Here is a 16,502-nt window from a genome sequence, read left to right on the forward strand (position 1 = left end):
GCCCTTGCATGAGCACGGGAGGGAGACAGCAGGAAACATCCTAGCTCCAAAGCAGATCCCAGATCCTGGTGCTGAAAACATCAAGCTTAGCAGGGTTCTCAGAGGGAGAAAGGGGTGCCAAAGACATTCCCAGCTTGAACCCCAGAGAGCTGCAAGGAGCCTGCTGGAGGGTGGGCGCACTGAGCTGTGCTGGGCTCATTTCCAGCTCTGTGAGTGTTGTGAGTACAAACGCTGTTTTGTTTTCTTTCTTTTTTTTTCCTTTTCTTTTTCTATTTCTTTTTTTTTTTTCTATCAAAGAAGACTCAGGGCTCTGCTCCATTGCTGCCTCTCCCGGTGCTCCAGGCCTTATCACCAGCATTCTGTAGTTTTCTGGGTGAAAACTTTTGATTTCTTTCACGGGATACACAAAGAAGTCCTGAGCCAGAACTACAGGTGCCGGCCCCTGAGTTTTCAGGACAGGAGTCTCCGGTGCAAAAGAGGCGAAGCTCTTGGGAAGGAAAGAGACACTGATAGGACCCATCGGGTCAGCTGGAGATCTGGGCACCCATGGTTCTGTCATGGCTCACAGGATTTGGGGCTGGACTGCTCTCCCTGCACGTCTTGCAGAAACTTCTGTTCCCTTACTTCTGGGACGATTTGTGGTTCTTGCTGAAGGTGATGCGCTATGGAATTAAGATGGAGATGTACAAACTGAGAGGGGAGCTGGTCACGGTGCTGGATAAGTTCTTGAGCCACGCCAGGAGGCAACCACAGAAAGCCTTCATCATTTATGAGGGGGACGTCTATACCTATGAGGACGTGGACAAGAGGAGTAACAGAGTAGCCCATGCATTCCTGAGCCACTCCTCGCTGAAAAGGGGGGACGTTGTGGCTTTGTTGATGAGCAACGAGCCGGACTTCGTTCACGTGTGGTTTGGCCTGGCTAAGCTGGGCTGCGTGGTGGCCTTCCTCAACTCCAACCTTCGTTTTGAATCCCTTCTACATTGCATCCGCACCTGTGAACCCACTGCCGTGGTGGTGGGCGGAGGTAGAGTATGGGCTATGGTCTGCTATGCACAAAGCAAACCAACCTGTTTCCTGCCCTCTCCTTTCTAATCATGTTTTCTGTCTAATACTTTTGAGGTGGGCGATAAGGTATGCAAGTTATGCGTGTGCAGTAAGATTTTCATCCTCGTAGCCAGTGGCTTAGCTCCTCCCACGCCTCCTCAATCACCTTGCTGTAGATGAGCAATACAACTATAGAATATCTTTATAAAATTTCTGTTTCTTGCCATTTTGGGGGATGGGGCTACTGGTACCTTCGATCCCTGCAAGAATTCAAGAGAGATAGGGTTGAGCTCGTTTTTTTATAAGCCCTGACAAAATGTCTCATGAATAAAAATGCTATCAATTTTTTTAACTGTCTCTCCCCCATAGTACCTTTATCTAGAATGAGTGCATTTGGATAACAGAACATTTAACCGTGAGATTCACACATTCTTAGTTCCATTCCTGCACTTACTCTATATTCTGCAGGCTAGGATTTGACAGAGCAAGGCTGGGCTGTCAGTCAGGGGCAGGCTCTTGGCAGACAATAGTCCTTTCCCTTGATTTAGTCCCTCAACCATTTTCTTTCAGTTACATTCTCCCCCCCCCCCCCCGACATGAGTTGAGATGCCTACTATTGTCAAGCACGGGTTTCAGCTAATTTAGAGCCATAGGAACAGAGAAGCCAAAAGTGTCCCTCGAGGGCTGTCTGGGGATTTCCTCAGGCCTGTGTTCCATTTTACTTTGTACAGAGGCTTGTTTGGACACTGAGGCTTCAGTGGCCTATGGGACCAAGTAGAATCTATGAATCATGCAGAATTTTGATGATGTGGCTAAATAGTATTTACCAATTACTACAGCTATGAATGTAGCAGAAATATAAGTCATCTGTTTATGGACATACTCTGATATTTTATTCATGGTTCACATCACTAGACATCATGTAGCAACTGTAAACTCCAACTTGTGCTAGAAAATGCTACCTCCCTTCAGAAGAGCACACTAAGAGGGTTACAGTGTGAGAGGATCTTTGTGGCCAAGATGCTGAGGTCAATATAAGAAGCTCCTCTAGAGCAGAACACTAAGGAGTTCTAAGAACACAGTGTAGCTCACCTCTCAAGTTGGCATGCAGACCTGGCTGTAACATGAGGTGTTGTTTAATTGTGTTCAATGATTGGTACAGTTCATGTGGTCTAGCTTTTAATCAGTTCTCCAGTAATTAATACATCCCAGCATCCCCCACTTCCTCTTTAGTGCATAAAAGCTATGGAGACTGGGGACATAGCTAAATCCAGAAAAGTACCATCCAAACACAAAGATCTAAGGTTTCGCTCCAGAACCCAAACTAAAAAATAAATAAATAAGTAAGTAAGTAAGTAAAGCTGTGTGTGGTAATCTCAGAGCTGTGAGGCAGAGGTAGGTGAATTCCTAGTGTTCATTGGCCATTTAGCATAGCCTGCTTGATGAGGTAAGGTTCCAGGTAAGGTGGAACTCAATGGAAGAGTATACAAGGCTGACCTCTAACCTCCACACAAGGTCACACACATGCACTCTCTCTGTCTCTGTCTCTGTCCCTGTCTCTGTCTCTGTCTCTGTCTCTCTCTCTCTCTCTCATGCACACACACACACATACACAAACACATACACACACACACTCATACACACATTCATATACTTTCATACACAAAGATGTATACATGCATATACATTCACACATCCACCCACATTCATATACAAAAAATACGTGCACACATACATGCACACAAGCACATGCGCACACACAAGAATACACACACAGACTACTACTTTGGGTTACTGGGATTTTACGTCAATACCGTGTGGTAGAGTTTTTCAGCAAAATAGCTAACTAGAGAAATTAAGCTTGTGTCACATCAGCCGTTCATTTTAACATATCTCAAACACAAATTACAGGAGTTTTAAAGATGTGCTAGTTCTATCTTAATTAATCAGTGTGTTGCTTTGTTAAGAACAGCCTGGGACTAGGTAAATTGTGTGCATTTAAGGTTCTTACCATGAAATACCGTGTTCTTTTAAGTGGTGTTTTAAGCTGCATTGGTGAACAGCATACTCCTAATGGTTGGATTTTTAAGTTTCAGAATCTACTGATTCTGACCAGCTGTTCCTAATGGGGATTCATATAATCTTAGAGCGAGTGTACCAAAGTGGAGAGATGAGTAGTTTAGGCAGAAGAGCCAGGCAGACCTTATGTTCAGGTATAGTTAATCACATTGTAGCTGATGGAATCTGTCGTGAGTGCTACTTTACTAAACTATAAGATGGCGATAATGCCAACCACTTCACAGCCCAATACTGAGGATTACAAGATGTGGCTTTCATGAGTTAGGCAAGTGCCTCATAGGGAGGAGCTAGACGTTCACTGATTGAAACTAATTCAGGCTGTGCTCATCAAACATCCTACACCCAAAAGAACAATACGCAGTTTGTTTGAAATGGTATTTTAGAACAGTTACACTTCTAAGTTATGTACAGCTTTTAGGGTGTGTGTGAGTGTTGGTGTGTATTGTGTAAGAGTGCACGTGAGAGTGCACATGTGTGTGAATGCATGCATGTTTGTGCATGTGGAGATCATAGGACAAGTTGTAGGACCTTTCTTCAGTTGCCATTCATATTCCTTTTGAGACAGAGTCTCTCTCACTGGCCTGGACCTCATCGAATAGATAAACCTACCAGCCATTAAGCACCAGAGTCTGCCTGTGTCTCTGTCTTCCCAGTGCTGAGATCAGAAATGTGAACTATAACACCCAACTTATAAAGATAGGGTACTCAGAATCTGTGCTTACTTTACCAAATGAGATGTCTATAGCCCCAGAAGTTATATACAACTTTAAGCAAATGTCAAAGGTCAAATCAGATAATGTCCTTGGTGATAGGTACAATTTCCACCTTGGCTTAGCTTTCTGACCATCTTCAGGAGGAAGACAAAGGAAAGGCATCGATTAAGCCATCATCAAACCTTATTCAGTAACGATGGTACCATTTCTCAAGGCTGACTCCTGTAAAGTACTCCCAGTGGTCCCGAGAGGCACACATGGTGATGTCAGGCAAAGACAACAAATAGCTCAGTTGAGTAAACTCACTTTAGTAGGTTGCAGAATCATGATCCAAATCCTGGTTTCTGAAGTGGAGCTTTGATTGAATCATAATTCATCTGTATAGGGACTGCCAGTTACATTGCATACAATGCATATATATTATACATACATGTGTATAATATATACATATGTACAATATATATGTATATATATTATATTCCAGACTCTATGAAAACATTGCAAAATGGCCACATCAAGATACCAGCCTTATAATACATGATAATTAAAAAAAATATGTACAATATTATTCCCTCCAACAAAGTCTAAAGACAAATACTTGCAAAGGAGTCTCCTATCTATGACACTATGGTCAAGGGTCTGGATTAGGTTCATGTTCTCTGCTAATCAAAGAATGAAAATGAAAAGACAACAAAAATCTCAGGCAGGACAGGTAAAGCCTAGAGATTCTCAACATAACTAATAGAAGCTGCTGGTAAAAAACAAAAAACAAAAAACAAAAAACAAAAAACAAAAAACAAAAAACAAAAAAAGCTTTTTTAGAGAAGAGGAAACGCTACTCTTAAAGAGAAGAAGCGCTGTGGATCTCCCAGGTGTCTACGGTTTCCTTGCTACACGAATGTGCGTCCTTTGTTTTCTCAATTCACTGTCAAGTAAATCACTACAAACAGCTACCTTTAAAACTGTCAGGTTTCTCTGCCTCCTCTACTTTAAATGTGATTGTACTTAGTATGTGAGTTTAGTTTAAAGACTTGAGATTTCACTTCATGAGAGGTAACTACTTCTGTTCACAGTCGAGGAGCTAATGGTTACTGTCCTGCCCTGTTTTTATGAGCAGTTGCCCTCAGGCTGTGCAGAGGAAATGTTCAGGTTAGCAACTGAGCTGTTGCAATCCTGCAATTACCCTTTAGCCATAAAGGCAATAAATACTTCTTAACGTACAACAGGAAGAGAGGGAAAAAGTCCCTTTAAATTTTATAGAAAATGATATGTACAGAGCTACAGAAAACTAAGGAATCCTACAAACTCTATTACTCACCTTGTGTTCTGTGATACCCTCTCACAGGACATTGCTAATTTTTTTCTTGTATTTATTCGAATGGCTGTTACCCCATTCATTTTTTCTCTTTCTTGGATTTAGCAGGGTCGAGAAAGTTACCTTGCTACAAAAAAATAAATTTTATTAATTAAAATATATAATGTAATTTTAAAAAAGAAGAAGAAAGAAAGAAACCTAGACAGAGAACTGAATGAAACAGAATGGCTCAGATCCATCCCTTCTCAATGGAAAGGAGAAAATGACTTAACACATCATGTGGACACTGCAGAATTTGAAAATCATTATAATGAATAGGAATGCAGAAAGGATGCTAATTTGTGGAGGGTTGGGGTGGGGGGTGAGGGGATAAGTGTTGAAGTCCAGTACACCTGGATTCAAAAGCAAGAGCATTAGCTTGGGCAGGCTATCATCTCCTGCTAGACTTTCAGTTGTCTTCAGATTCCTTTCATTTCCAAGACAGGAAATAGCCCTCACTGCATAAGTGTTCTATGACTTAAAATAAACAGTGCTCAGGAACATATACATAAATAGCTAATAGATTATTCATAAGTAGCATAAATATACATGAATAGCACACACTTCCTGAGAGTTCTGTGATTTATAATAAACAGTGTTCATAAAAGTAGCTGGACTACTATTTATGCCAGAATGGGTTTCTGGGACTCACATAAAACACTGGTATCAGAGTGTCTGTATAGTACTTTAGAACATGGCTTACTTCACAGTCATTTTCTTAAACACGGGAGCCTAGCCACATCTCTACACCAAGGCTCTTGAGCTGTTCTACATGAGAGAGTGAAAAGATCTATAATTTCACCCTGACTTCTTTGTTAACACTGTTTTGCCCACTAAAGAGAGCAGGTCACCCATTTAGAGTTGGTTTTCATATCTAGTTTATTGAAGCAATGATTTTGATGCTGGAAATCGAGCCATGGATCTCATCGCCAAACTTCTTTTTTAAAAAACAGATTTATTTATTTATTTTATCTATATATATATAAATACACTGTCACTATCTTCAGAAACACCAGAAGAGGGCATCAGATCCCATGACAGATGGTTGTGATCCACCATGTGGTTGCTGGGAATTGAACTCAGAACCTATGGAAGAGCAGTCAGTGCTCTTAACCATTGAGCCATCTCTGCAGCCCTGAGACTTTTCTATATATATTGATATATAATGGTAAGTATCTACCTTTACATTTTTATTTTATAAAAGATTTTATTTATATAAAATACTTACCAATATATTCATTATTTATATTAATTATATTTACACACACACACACATATTTAATCAGTTGATGCCCTTCCCTTACATTTGATCTTACAGGTCTGTTAAATGTACAGCAGGATAACATAAAGAGTTTTTGCAATATGCAAAGCACAATTCATATGGCAAGTTAGCGGGACATGTGGAATTTTTGTTATTGACTTTACAGGCTCCGGAATGTGACTAAGGGGTTCAATGATGACGTAAGAAGGAGAAATAACTTTGTGCTAAGGGTCCTGAAGGCTCACACACAGGAATGTCACTTACTCATGCTTACACTTGGAATCTCCCTAATGCTATGCCTTGAATGTGGGAGAAACTTGTGCATGTTTCTTGAAAGAATCTGCTGCAAAAACAAACAAACAAACAAACAAAACTAATTAACCAAACAAACCAAATGCATTGAGTCTTCTTCTGTGTTGGACTTGATTAAACATCACAGGAGACCTAGCTAACTCATGTTCTCACACACTTCACTATAAGGTTCTGCATCTAGTGTGGTCTCCCAAGCACAGATCCTGGTTCCTTTAACCAGAAATCTATGCAGATCATATGATGCAATGAGCAGCAGAAGGAATAGGCATTGACCACTTTGTTAAGGTGTCTGCAGTAGAGCAGGCATCAGTGGTATGTATGTTAATGTATTTAAACAATCTTACTGTAGGGGCTGCTTGAACAGGTTGTGCTACTCTCCCAGAGGACCCAGCTTTGATTTCCAGCACATATAAGGGCCTGACACACAGCCTTGTCTATAACCCTAGTTCCAGCTGATCTGAAAAGAGGACATTCTTTCGGCCTCCACAGTCACCAAGGGTGTACACGGTGCAAAGACATACGTACAGGCCAAACAGCCACAAAATAAAATAAACATAATTAAACAGTATTATTTTAAGTCATATCAGTATTTTGAATTTCCTTTCAAAATCGAGGAAGCTGCTTTCATATTGTTAAAATTGATAGTGGTAAGTAACTAGTGATTCTGTATCCTTTCTTATAAGATTTATTTTCTTTTTAAGGTTGGGAGTTGGTAAACCCCAGGTGTATGTGGGTGCCCTCAGAGGCCAGAAAGAGACCTCTTGGAGCTAGACATCCCAAATGGGTACCAAAAACTGAATTCTGGTCCTCTGGAAGAACAAGAAATCCTCTTAATAGCGATCCACCCTCTGGTCCCTCTTTCTTCTCACACTGATGCTTCACACTTTCATTTCAATGCCCACTAACGTTTTTAACCACGGTTGAAAGAATTGTGTTTGAGGATTCTGTCTCAGCTGAATTTTAAGGATGTGAAATCATGCTTCCTTTGAGTTTTGCTCACTTCCTTTATTCTTATAAACATGGCTACTCTTTGAAAACCCTCGCTCGTCCCGAGACTCTCTAGTCTCAACCAAGATTCAGTCCCCAATCATATTGAAACTCCATACTTACATCCCAGCTCATTTAAGACGTTACAGAAGTTTAGCCATTGGCTTATAATTCCAGATGGCCAATTTGAAATTATGATAACTACAGTAAGTAGTTGAGAGAATCAGCAAGTTCATATGCCAGAAAGAATAATTTAAACAAGATCTAGAACTGTTGTTTTGAAAGGCTAGCTCCTTTGTGCTGTCTTTCTGTTTCTGTCTTGTCTTTCCTTCCTTTTAGCCATCCTTGTGGTCTTCCGCTCCTGGCCAAAAGCAGTCTGCACACAGCAGGATGTGGCATACCTGCACGAACTAACCAGAACTGAGAATTCCCCTTGGATTCTTACATCTTACTTTATTTGAATTTGTGATAGAAATAAAGATCAATAAGACATGTTAAGACCTAACCCCAGCTCCCTGGTGACCTGGCACCCTGTTATTTATGTGTTTGATTTAGTTTCTTACAGATTCTATTTATGAGTTATCTAGTGCCATTTGACTCATTAAATTTATTAATTAATTTCATCGTAAAAGATTTTTTCATAGAATACATTTTGTTCATGTTTTTCCTTCTCCCTCAGATCCTGACCTCCATAACTTTATGTTCTCCAACTTTATGTTCTTTGTTTCCTCTTTCTCAAACAACAACAAAGAAAACCACAAAACACACACACACGCACACACACACACTCACACACCCCAAACACAAAAATGAAAATTCAAACAAGCAAAAAACAAAAGAGGAAGAGAGGGGAAAAAAAGGAATTTAAAAAGAAAATCCACAAAATACTATTGAGGTTTTTTTGTTCTGGCCAATCATTCCTGGTCATGAGGCTCGCCCTGAAGTGTGGTTGTCACACCCAATGAGACTCCATTGGGGGAAATAAAACGACCATTTCTTTGCCAGCAAACATCAACTGGAGATACCTTCCTAGTTAGACCTAAGACCCTGCAGATACCTCCTAGCCTCAGTGCTAGGACCCCTTAGCTGAACCTGGGCTAGGTCCTGTGCATTCTGTCACAGTATCTGTAAGTTCATATGTGCGTCAGTCCTGTTACTTTTTGCTTGGAGTCATCCATCACCTCTGGCTTTAAATCTTTCCACCTCCTCCTCCTTGCAGATGCTTAGGACCTGAGGGGAAGGATGTGCTGAAGACATTCCATTTAGGATTGAGGGCTCCAAGGTCTTTGACTCTGAACTTTGTCCAGCTGTGGCTCTCTGAGTTAATTCCTATCTACTCTAAAAAGCCGCTCTAATGTAGACTGAGCACTGATCTAGGAGTAGAGCTGGATGTTGTTGAGAGTCATTTTATTCCTTTAGCAGAATAATAGTATTAGGTTTCCCCTTGGTCCAGAACCTATCTAGCTTCAGGTTCTTGGCTACTTTAGCAATAAGAGGCATGGATTCTATCTCATGGAGTGGGCCTTAAATTCAATTTAAAAAGTGGGTGTTATTCCCATAACATTTGTACCATACTACACCAGTATATCTTGCAGCTAGGTCACTGTTTTGTAATTGGGTGATCTTGGTGCACCTTTCTCTTTTGGTGGTGTGTAGACTATTTCCCAATACCACAAATGCTGGTCTGTGTGTTTTTTGGCTTAAGTGTCAGTAGGGCTTTACCATCAAATTGTGGACATCAAACAATAACATTGGCAATAGCCTGTGATATTTGGGGATTTATATGGGGCCACTTTGGACTCAACTGGATTGAACGAATTCCTGCCACTGGAGATGTCACCTTGTCCATAAGATATCTAGTTGGGGCTTTGGTGCCACTATTATTTGGTTGCTCCACTTAGAACGAAAAAATATATATGTTCTATATGTCTGTATATATGAAATCTACATATGTATGGAAGCTTCTACAGCAGTAGGTTTTAAAATGGATTTTAGTTTTATATGTTCCTTCCCGTATTCCTTTGTTTACCCTTCACTCCCATATTTTTCCTTATTTAGTTTTCCTATTATAGGTTCTTCTTGCCTCTCTATAACATTAATTTTATTTTTCCTTCTATGGGAGATTCTTTGGGATCTTATGGGAGGGACCTCTCCTCTGGCCTCTTACTAGCTCCCTAACCTCTGTGGTTATTTGGTTTAAATCACACATTTTGAAAGCTTAAAACCTAACATACACATAAAAGAGAAAACAGACTATCTGTTATTTGGCCTCTGGGTTACCCCATTAGGATGATTTTTCAGGCCATTTCTAAGTTTGGCTATTAGGAATAGGTCAGCAATTAACATAGTTCAGCAAGTGCCTCTGTAGTAAGGATATTGAGTCCTTTGGGTATTTTCTCAAGGATAGTCTTGAGGTAGTTCTATCCCCAGCTCCCTGAGAAACTGTGACATGGATTTCCACAGTGGTACCACCACTAGCAATGATTGAGTGTCCCCCGAGCCCACACCTTCATTTGTATAAGCTGCTCTTTGTTTTATTGATCTTGGCTATTCTGACTGGGATAAGAGTTTTAATCTGCGTTTTCCTGATGGCTAAGGATGTTGACCATTTCACTACGTGTTTCTCAGCCATTTGTGTTTCATCTTTCCAGAACTCTCTTCTCAGTTCTATACTCCGTTTTTAAGTTGTGTTATCTATTTTCTTGATGTTCAGGATCTTTTGATTAAAGCTCATTGTATATTCTATAAACTACCCTCATCATATGTATAATCGATAAAAATCTTTTCCCTTTCTGAAGACTGCTGCCTTGATGGAATGATAGTGCCCTTTGCCATAAAGTAGCTTCTTAGCTTTATGAGGTCATACTTATTAAGTGTTAGTGACTGTGGTGCTGGTGTTCTGTACTATCAGTATCCTGTTTAGAAAGTCCTTTCCTGTACCAATGAGCTCGAGCCTACTTTTCCCTTTCTCTTTTATCATGCTCAGGGTATCTGGATCTATGTGGTAGGTCTTATCCATTTGGAGTTGAGTTTTCTACAGGGTGATAGACATGAGTCAGTTTTAGAACTTCTACACGCAATCATTCAGTCTGAACAGAACAATTTGTGAAAGATTTTGTCTTTTCTCCACTGTATTTTTGTCTCCTTTGAAAAAAATCAGATGTCCATAGATGTGGATTTATGCCTGGATCTTCAGTTCAGTTCAGTTGACCAATGTGTTTATTCTTATACAAATACCATCCTAGTTTTATTACTACAGCTCTGTAGTACAACTTGAAATCTAGGATGGTGATACCTCCAGGAGTTCTCATATTATCCAGGATTGCTTTAGTTCTCCTGAGTCTTCTGTGTTTGCACATGACATTGAAGACTGTTTTCTCAATATCCATGAAGAATTGTTTTTCTTGTGCAAGTCTTTTAATTGCTTGATTAGAGTTATCCCAGGATATTACTTTTTTTTTTATTGAGGCTATTGTGAAAGGTACTTTTACTATGAATTTTTTCTCAATCTGTCATTTGTATATAGGAAGGCTACTGACTTTTGTGTGTTAATTCTGTATCTTGTTATTTTTATAAACTGTTTGAGGGGTTTCTTGGTGTAGATAACTGCTCTAGTCTTTATTGGGTGGGTGATCCACTGTTTGGTTGCTGTTCCCCACTCTGGATCCTAGGCAAGTGTGGTGGGTGTGGGATCCCTGGTAGAGAATAAATTTGATGGTTGGTAGGTGACACAGAGGAATGGAGACAGGCTATGAGAAAAGGATGAGATTTGTGGGGAAAAGAAGGTTTTTCTGGAAAGAACTAAGGAGGCCCTGGGTCAGCATTGACAGGCAAGGTCTCCAGAAAATGGAGGTAGAGTGGGAGAAAGGGCTCCTCAAGACAGGCTGCAACAAGACTAAGAGAAAGTATGGAGAGACAGAAGTGAAATAGGACTCATTTCTGCTGTAGCTCTTTTTACGATTCATCTGAATTATAGAAATCTAAGCAGGAGTGTTTCCAAATAGGTTACAGTGTAGTAGAACTGCACAGAGGCTGACAGCTCTAACCAGATAATCCTTCACGGTTCACATTCTCAACTATGAAAATGAGTAACATAGTACTATGGATTCAGATTCAAAACAAGATAAAGATTGTGATTATGTTTCAAGTTTAATTTTAAGAATTAAATGACATATAATTGCTTTTAATGTACAGACCAAAATTCATATATTCTAGAGCATCTGACCAGGGTCTATTGTATATTAAATGATATTTTTCTTTTTCCCCCTTCCCCTCTCCCTCTTGCTCCAGGCCCACTTTGCTCTGCCCCCACCTCATTCCACATCCCCGCTCACTCCAGCCCCACTCGCTCATAAGAGGGCATCAGATCTCATTACAGATGATTGTGAGCCACCATTTGGTTGCCGGGATTTGAACTCATGACCACCAGAAGAACAGTCAGTGCTCTTAACCACTGAGCCATCTTACCAGCCCAAATGATATTCTTCTTAATCACTGTTTTGTTTTTTAAAGAATTTTTAAAGCATATATAATATTTGTGTGTCTCTCTGTTGGGGTATGTGCATGTGAGTACAAGTTCCCAAAGATACCAGAAGAGGGCCTCTAACCTTAGGAGCTGTATTATAGGGCACTGTGAACCTCCTGATGTGGGTGCCAGAAGCTGAATTCAGGTCTTCTACAGGAACAATACATACCCTTAACCTCTGAGCCCAATCTCTTAGCCCAAGTTATTGGTTTCGTTTATGATGCATGTATAGTTTTAAAATTATTTAATTTTCGTTTGATTACCTGTTGCATTGGGCACCATTTTGAGATCTTGTTTTATTAGCTTTCTAAAGATTCTGTGATAAAGTATCCTTAACTGGGAGTTTAAAATAAGACAAATGTATTCTGCCCAGTTCTGTAGGCTAAGATTCTAAAGCAAAAGAGATGTCAGGGTCATATTCAAAGAAAAGTAAAGAAAGAATATTTCTTCACCTCGTCTAACTCTGGTTGAATCAATTGCAAAAGGCCAGCAGGTATCATTACATAGCACCACCAAAGACGCTGTGGTAGATGTTAAATTAAAATAAATACAGCATGAAGAACTCCCTCAATCATTGACAATCAATGATCTGTTCTGTGGGCCCACAGGACTCTGTGTCTCAAAGTCCACTGAGTTCCTCTAGAAACCATTTACTACTCTGTAATATTGATTCTGTCTTACACTCTCTCCTCCTTTTAGGGAAAGGGGTAAGTTACTAAATCATCTTGGACTCATGGTCGTCATACTCCTGTGATTTTCCCCATGCTATAATTTTTGCCATTTTATGCATTAGTAAAGCTGTGTCTTTTCTACTACTCCATCTGGCTATTGTCAGAGGACTCCAGGAAATGCTCAAAAAAACAAATAGGAATGTTTCTTCACTCCTAAGACATAATAATCTTTTTTATCATTTACTGGACAATATAAAAAAGCAAATATTTTAGAAATAAGAGAAAGAATAAGGATAAAATACCATATATATTTTTTATTTTCTATACTTTAAACTAAAAATATATTAAGATAATTAAATTTGGTAGGAGATACATTTATGTTCAAATATAATAAAATTGTTCTCTTAGAACATAGAATTATTCTCTTTGTTTACACTTTCTTTGAATATTTTCCTGTTCATCTTTTCCTGTACCCAAATTTGTCTTCTTTTGCAATATTTATAGTAAATACTACAGTGAATTATGAATGACCATAACTTCTGAATAAATCTACTAAATGATTAAAAAAAAAGAACTCCCTCACACCTTGGAAATGAATAACATATCATAGAAATATTGAGAAAAACCCTAGCAGCTATGATAAATGTAAGACCTTTACTCTCAGAGATCCATGTTAAACTATGGCAGGAATACAGTACAAAGAATGTAACTAACATAGTTCTCTCTATGTTCTGGAGAGTTTACAGGGATGATGGGTTTTGTTTATTTTGTGTACTGTTGGGTACTGGGCACCTTAATATCTAATACTCCCTGATGAGGGGCTCACTGTCACCTCATCTTCCATCTCTAGAGGATGACACTCTATTTTTGTTAGTGACTAAATGAAAGCTTTAAAGAACTTAGTCCTACCTCACCCTAACCATTAGTTTTTGTATTCTTAGTCCTGGAAAAGAGTTTCTTAAAAACAGTATCCTGGTTCCTTTCCAGTCCCCTAACACTCAAGACCCTTGAACTCACTACACTTCAAAGCTTTCCAAGTGTGGAGACATGAGCTTTGGGGAACATCTGTTCCTCTTGTCTACTTGATTTTGGTTCTGTCCTTGGCTTTAAACCTCAGGGTTCTGCTGGAGAGTCTGGCCATCACTCCACTCTCAGCTATCATATTGCTTCCTTCGTGGAGGACTTTGTTCCTTTTCTGGAAGCTAGTCTTCCTTTTTTTTCCCCCACTGCTTCGGGGATTTGCAACTTTATTTATTAGTGGTGCTCAAAACAGGCATCTTTCTAAATTCACTTAACCTTTGGCTTCAAACTGACCTTAAAACCACAATGATCCTATGACTTCCAGAGAAGTCAAGGGATTTACCCAAATGTGTTTTATTAAGGTTGAGCAATTAAGTACCCAGATGTACTCCCAGAATAATTAACTACCAAGTTGTATTTAAAAGAAAATGTCTAGTGCATTATCCTAAATTTATATTTGAATAGAATTTGGAAAGTAGGATTCATCCCACTGGGTGAGAATTAGACCATACCACAATCTGGAGACAATTTTGAAGCAAGTTTAATTAAATACTGGCCAGAATGGTGGACTCTGGCCAGATCCATTCCTGGGTTTCCAGAAAATGGCAGAGTCATGTTTTGCTTAGGCTTAAAAAGCAAAGCCATAGGGCTACTGTATTTCCCATGCCCTGGTACATGCTCGCCCAATGTACCAGGGGCAAGCATATATTCTGATGTATTTCCTATCTATGTACCTCCTACCTACATTCAATCAGGGTTAAGCATGTACCCCAATGTGTTTCCTGCCCTCTTACCTCTTGCCTACATATGATCAATCATATCTGGCTCAGTTGGGTCAAACTTGTTTAGGGGAATAAAAACATGTGGCTTGTTATCTCCCACCAACAGTAGTCTTCAGTATTTTAGGAAGTATTTGTCCTTGGGCAAGTTACAGGTTAGCTTTAACTTTTACAGTAGTTTTATTTTAAAACTGGAAAAAAATATAATTTTAATAAAATTCTTATTAAAATGTAAAGCAGCTATAAGGAGACAAAGCAAGAATAAAGCAAGGCTTGTTCTGACATTAGATGAAACAATGTTTATTCATGATAGGGGGCACTTGTGCAGACGGTCAAAATTTCTACAGAAGAAGATGGGATCTTGCCTTATAAGGACAAAAACTATTACCACACCACATCGCTCTCTTCCAGATCTGATTGGCCTGGCCAAAAAAAGCTGGGATGTATAGTTAGCAGAAAACTATCAAAATGGCCAACATTTATGTGAATCTGCTCTGTGTTGTTCAGTCTGATGATGATAAAATTGTTGTTTCAGTTACTCCTGTTGAAATAGAGCCACGAGGCCTGGAATGGTGGCTCATGCTTATAATCACTGTATTTTGCAAACTGAGTCAGGAGATTCAAATTCAAACACAGACTAGACAGATTAGAGTGACATGCCAGAAAACAAAATAAAATTTTGAAAACCAAGTATAAGCATAAAATAGCCTTGATATCATTCAATCAGACAGAAGATATACTTTGTTTCCTTTTCGTCTCTGCCCTAACACAGAAAGAAAACCCAACAGGAAACATTGGAGATTTGAGTTTGTTGACCTATTTCTCATCTTTTGCTTCGTAGATTTGCTTGGAAGCATAGAAGAAATCTTTCCCAGCCTCCCAAAACATGTCAGGGTTTGGGGAATGAAGGATTCTGTTCCAGAAGGTATCGTTTCACTCAAAGAAAAGCTGAGTCTTGCCTCTGATGAGCCAGTACCACCAAGTCATCATGTCACCTCAAGCCTCAAGTCTACGTGCCTCTACATTTTTACCTCCGGAACAACAGGTATGCATCTCTCTCTCTCTCTCTCTCTCTCTCTCTCTCTCTCTCTCTCTCTCTCTCTCTCTCCCTCTCTCCCTCTCTCCCTCTCTCCCTCTCTCCCTCTCCCTCTTTCTCTCTCTCTCCATGTATGTTGTGTTGCTGTGTTGCATGTATGGATGTTTATGCCAGTGCATACATGTAGAGGCCAGAATAGAATGTCATGTGACCTCCATTGCTCTCCTCCCTGTTGCCTTGAGGTAGGTTTATCATTAGACCTTTCTGACTAGATTTACTGACTAGCTAGTGTGTGTCTGTGTGACCAATGCCTGTGTTACACACACTACACAGACATGATGCACATACAAATAATTAAAAATAATAAAATCTTAGCTCTGATGTGTTAGATCTCAAGTTCAGGACAGATGGCTAACTGAGGAGTCTATTTAATGAATCAAAATAGACATGACTGTCAGGTTGTCTCAACATCGGTACATACTACAGAGTCATCCTTGAAGGGACTCCAGCAGGCCGGAACCTGGAACACATGACTTTGGCAGACCTTACCCTTCCTCCATTTTCTCTGCCTTGGTAAAAACTACCGGATTATATTCCTAAAGGTGTGGGGCTGTAGCTCGCTCCTGGGTGTGGGTTTTGTTAGGCTGAGTTGAACCGTGGCTCAGAGGGCAGAAGCGCAGGAATGTGACTGAGTTTACATCACGCAGCCAGACTCAGG

The 16,502-nt window shown here is 39.8% G+C and overlaps 1 protein-coding gene across 1 annotated transcript in view; it reads left to right on the forward strand.

Annotated features, from left to right (window-relative positions):
• The first annotated feature begins 546 nt into the window (after positions 1 to 546).
• The window catches only part of Slc27a6 (solute carrier family 27 member 6), a 55,459-nt gene continuing 39,503 nt past the window's right edge, over positions 547 to 16,502 (forward strand). Inside the window, exons 1-2 of the mRNA XM_028777231.1 lie at positions 547 to 1,027; positions 15,590 to 15,793. Of these exons, the coding sequence (XP_028633064.1) occupies positions 547 to 1,027; positions 15,590 to 15,793 (685 nt within the window). The remainder of the gene's footprint in view (positions 1,028 to 15,589; positions 15,794 to 16,502) is intronic.

Source organism: Grammomys surdaster, unplaced genomic scaffold (genome assembly GCF_004785775.1).
Source record: "Grammomys surdaster isolate TR1022 unplaced genomic scaffold, NIH_TR_1.0 278, whole genome shotgun sequence".
Lineage (NCBI taxonomy): Eukaryota > Metazoa > Chordata > Mammalia > Rodentia > Muridae > Grammomys > Grammomys surdaster.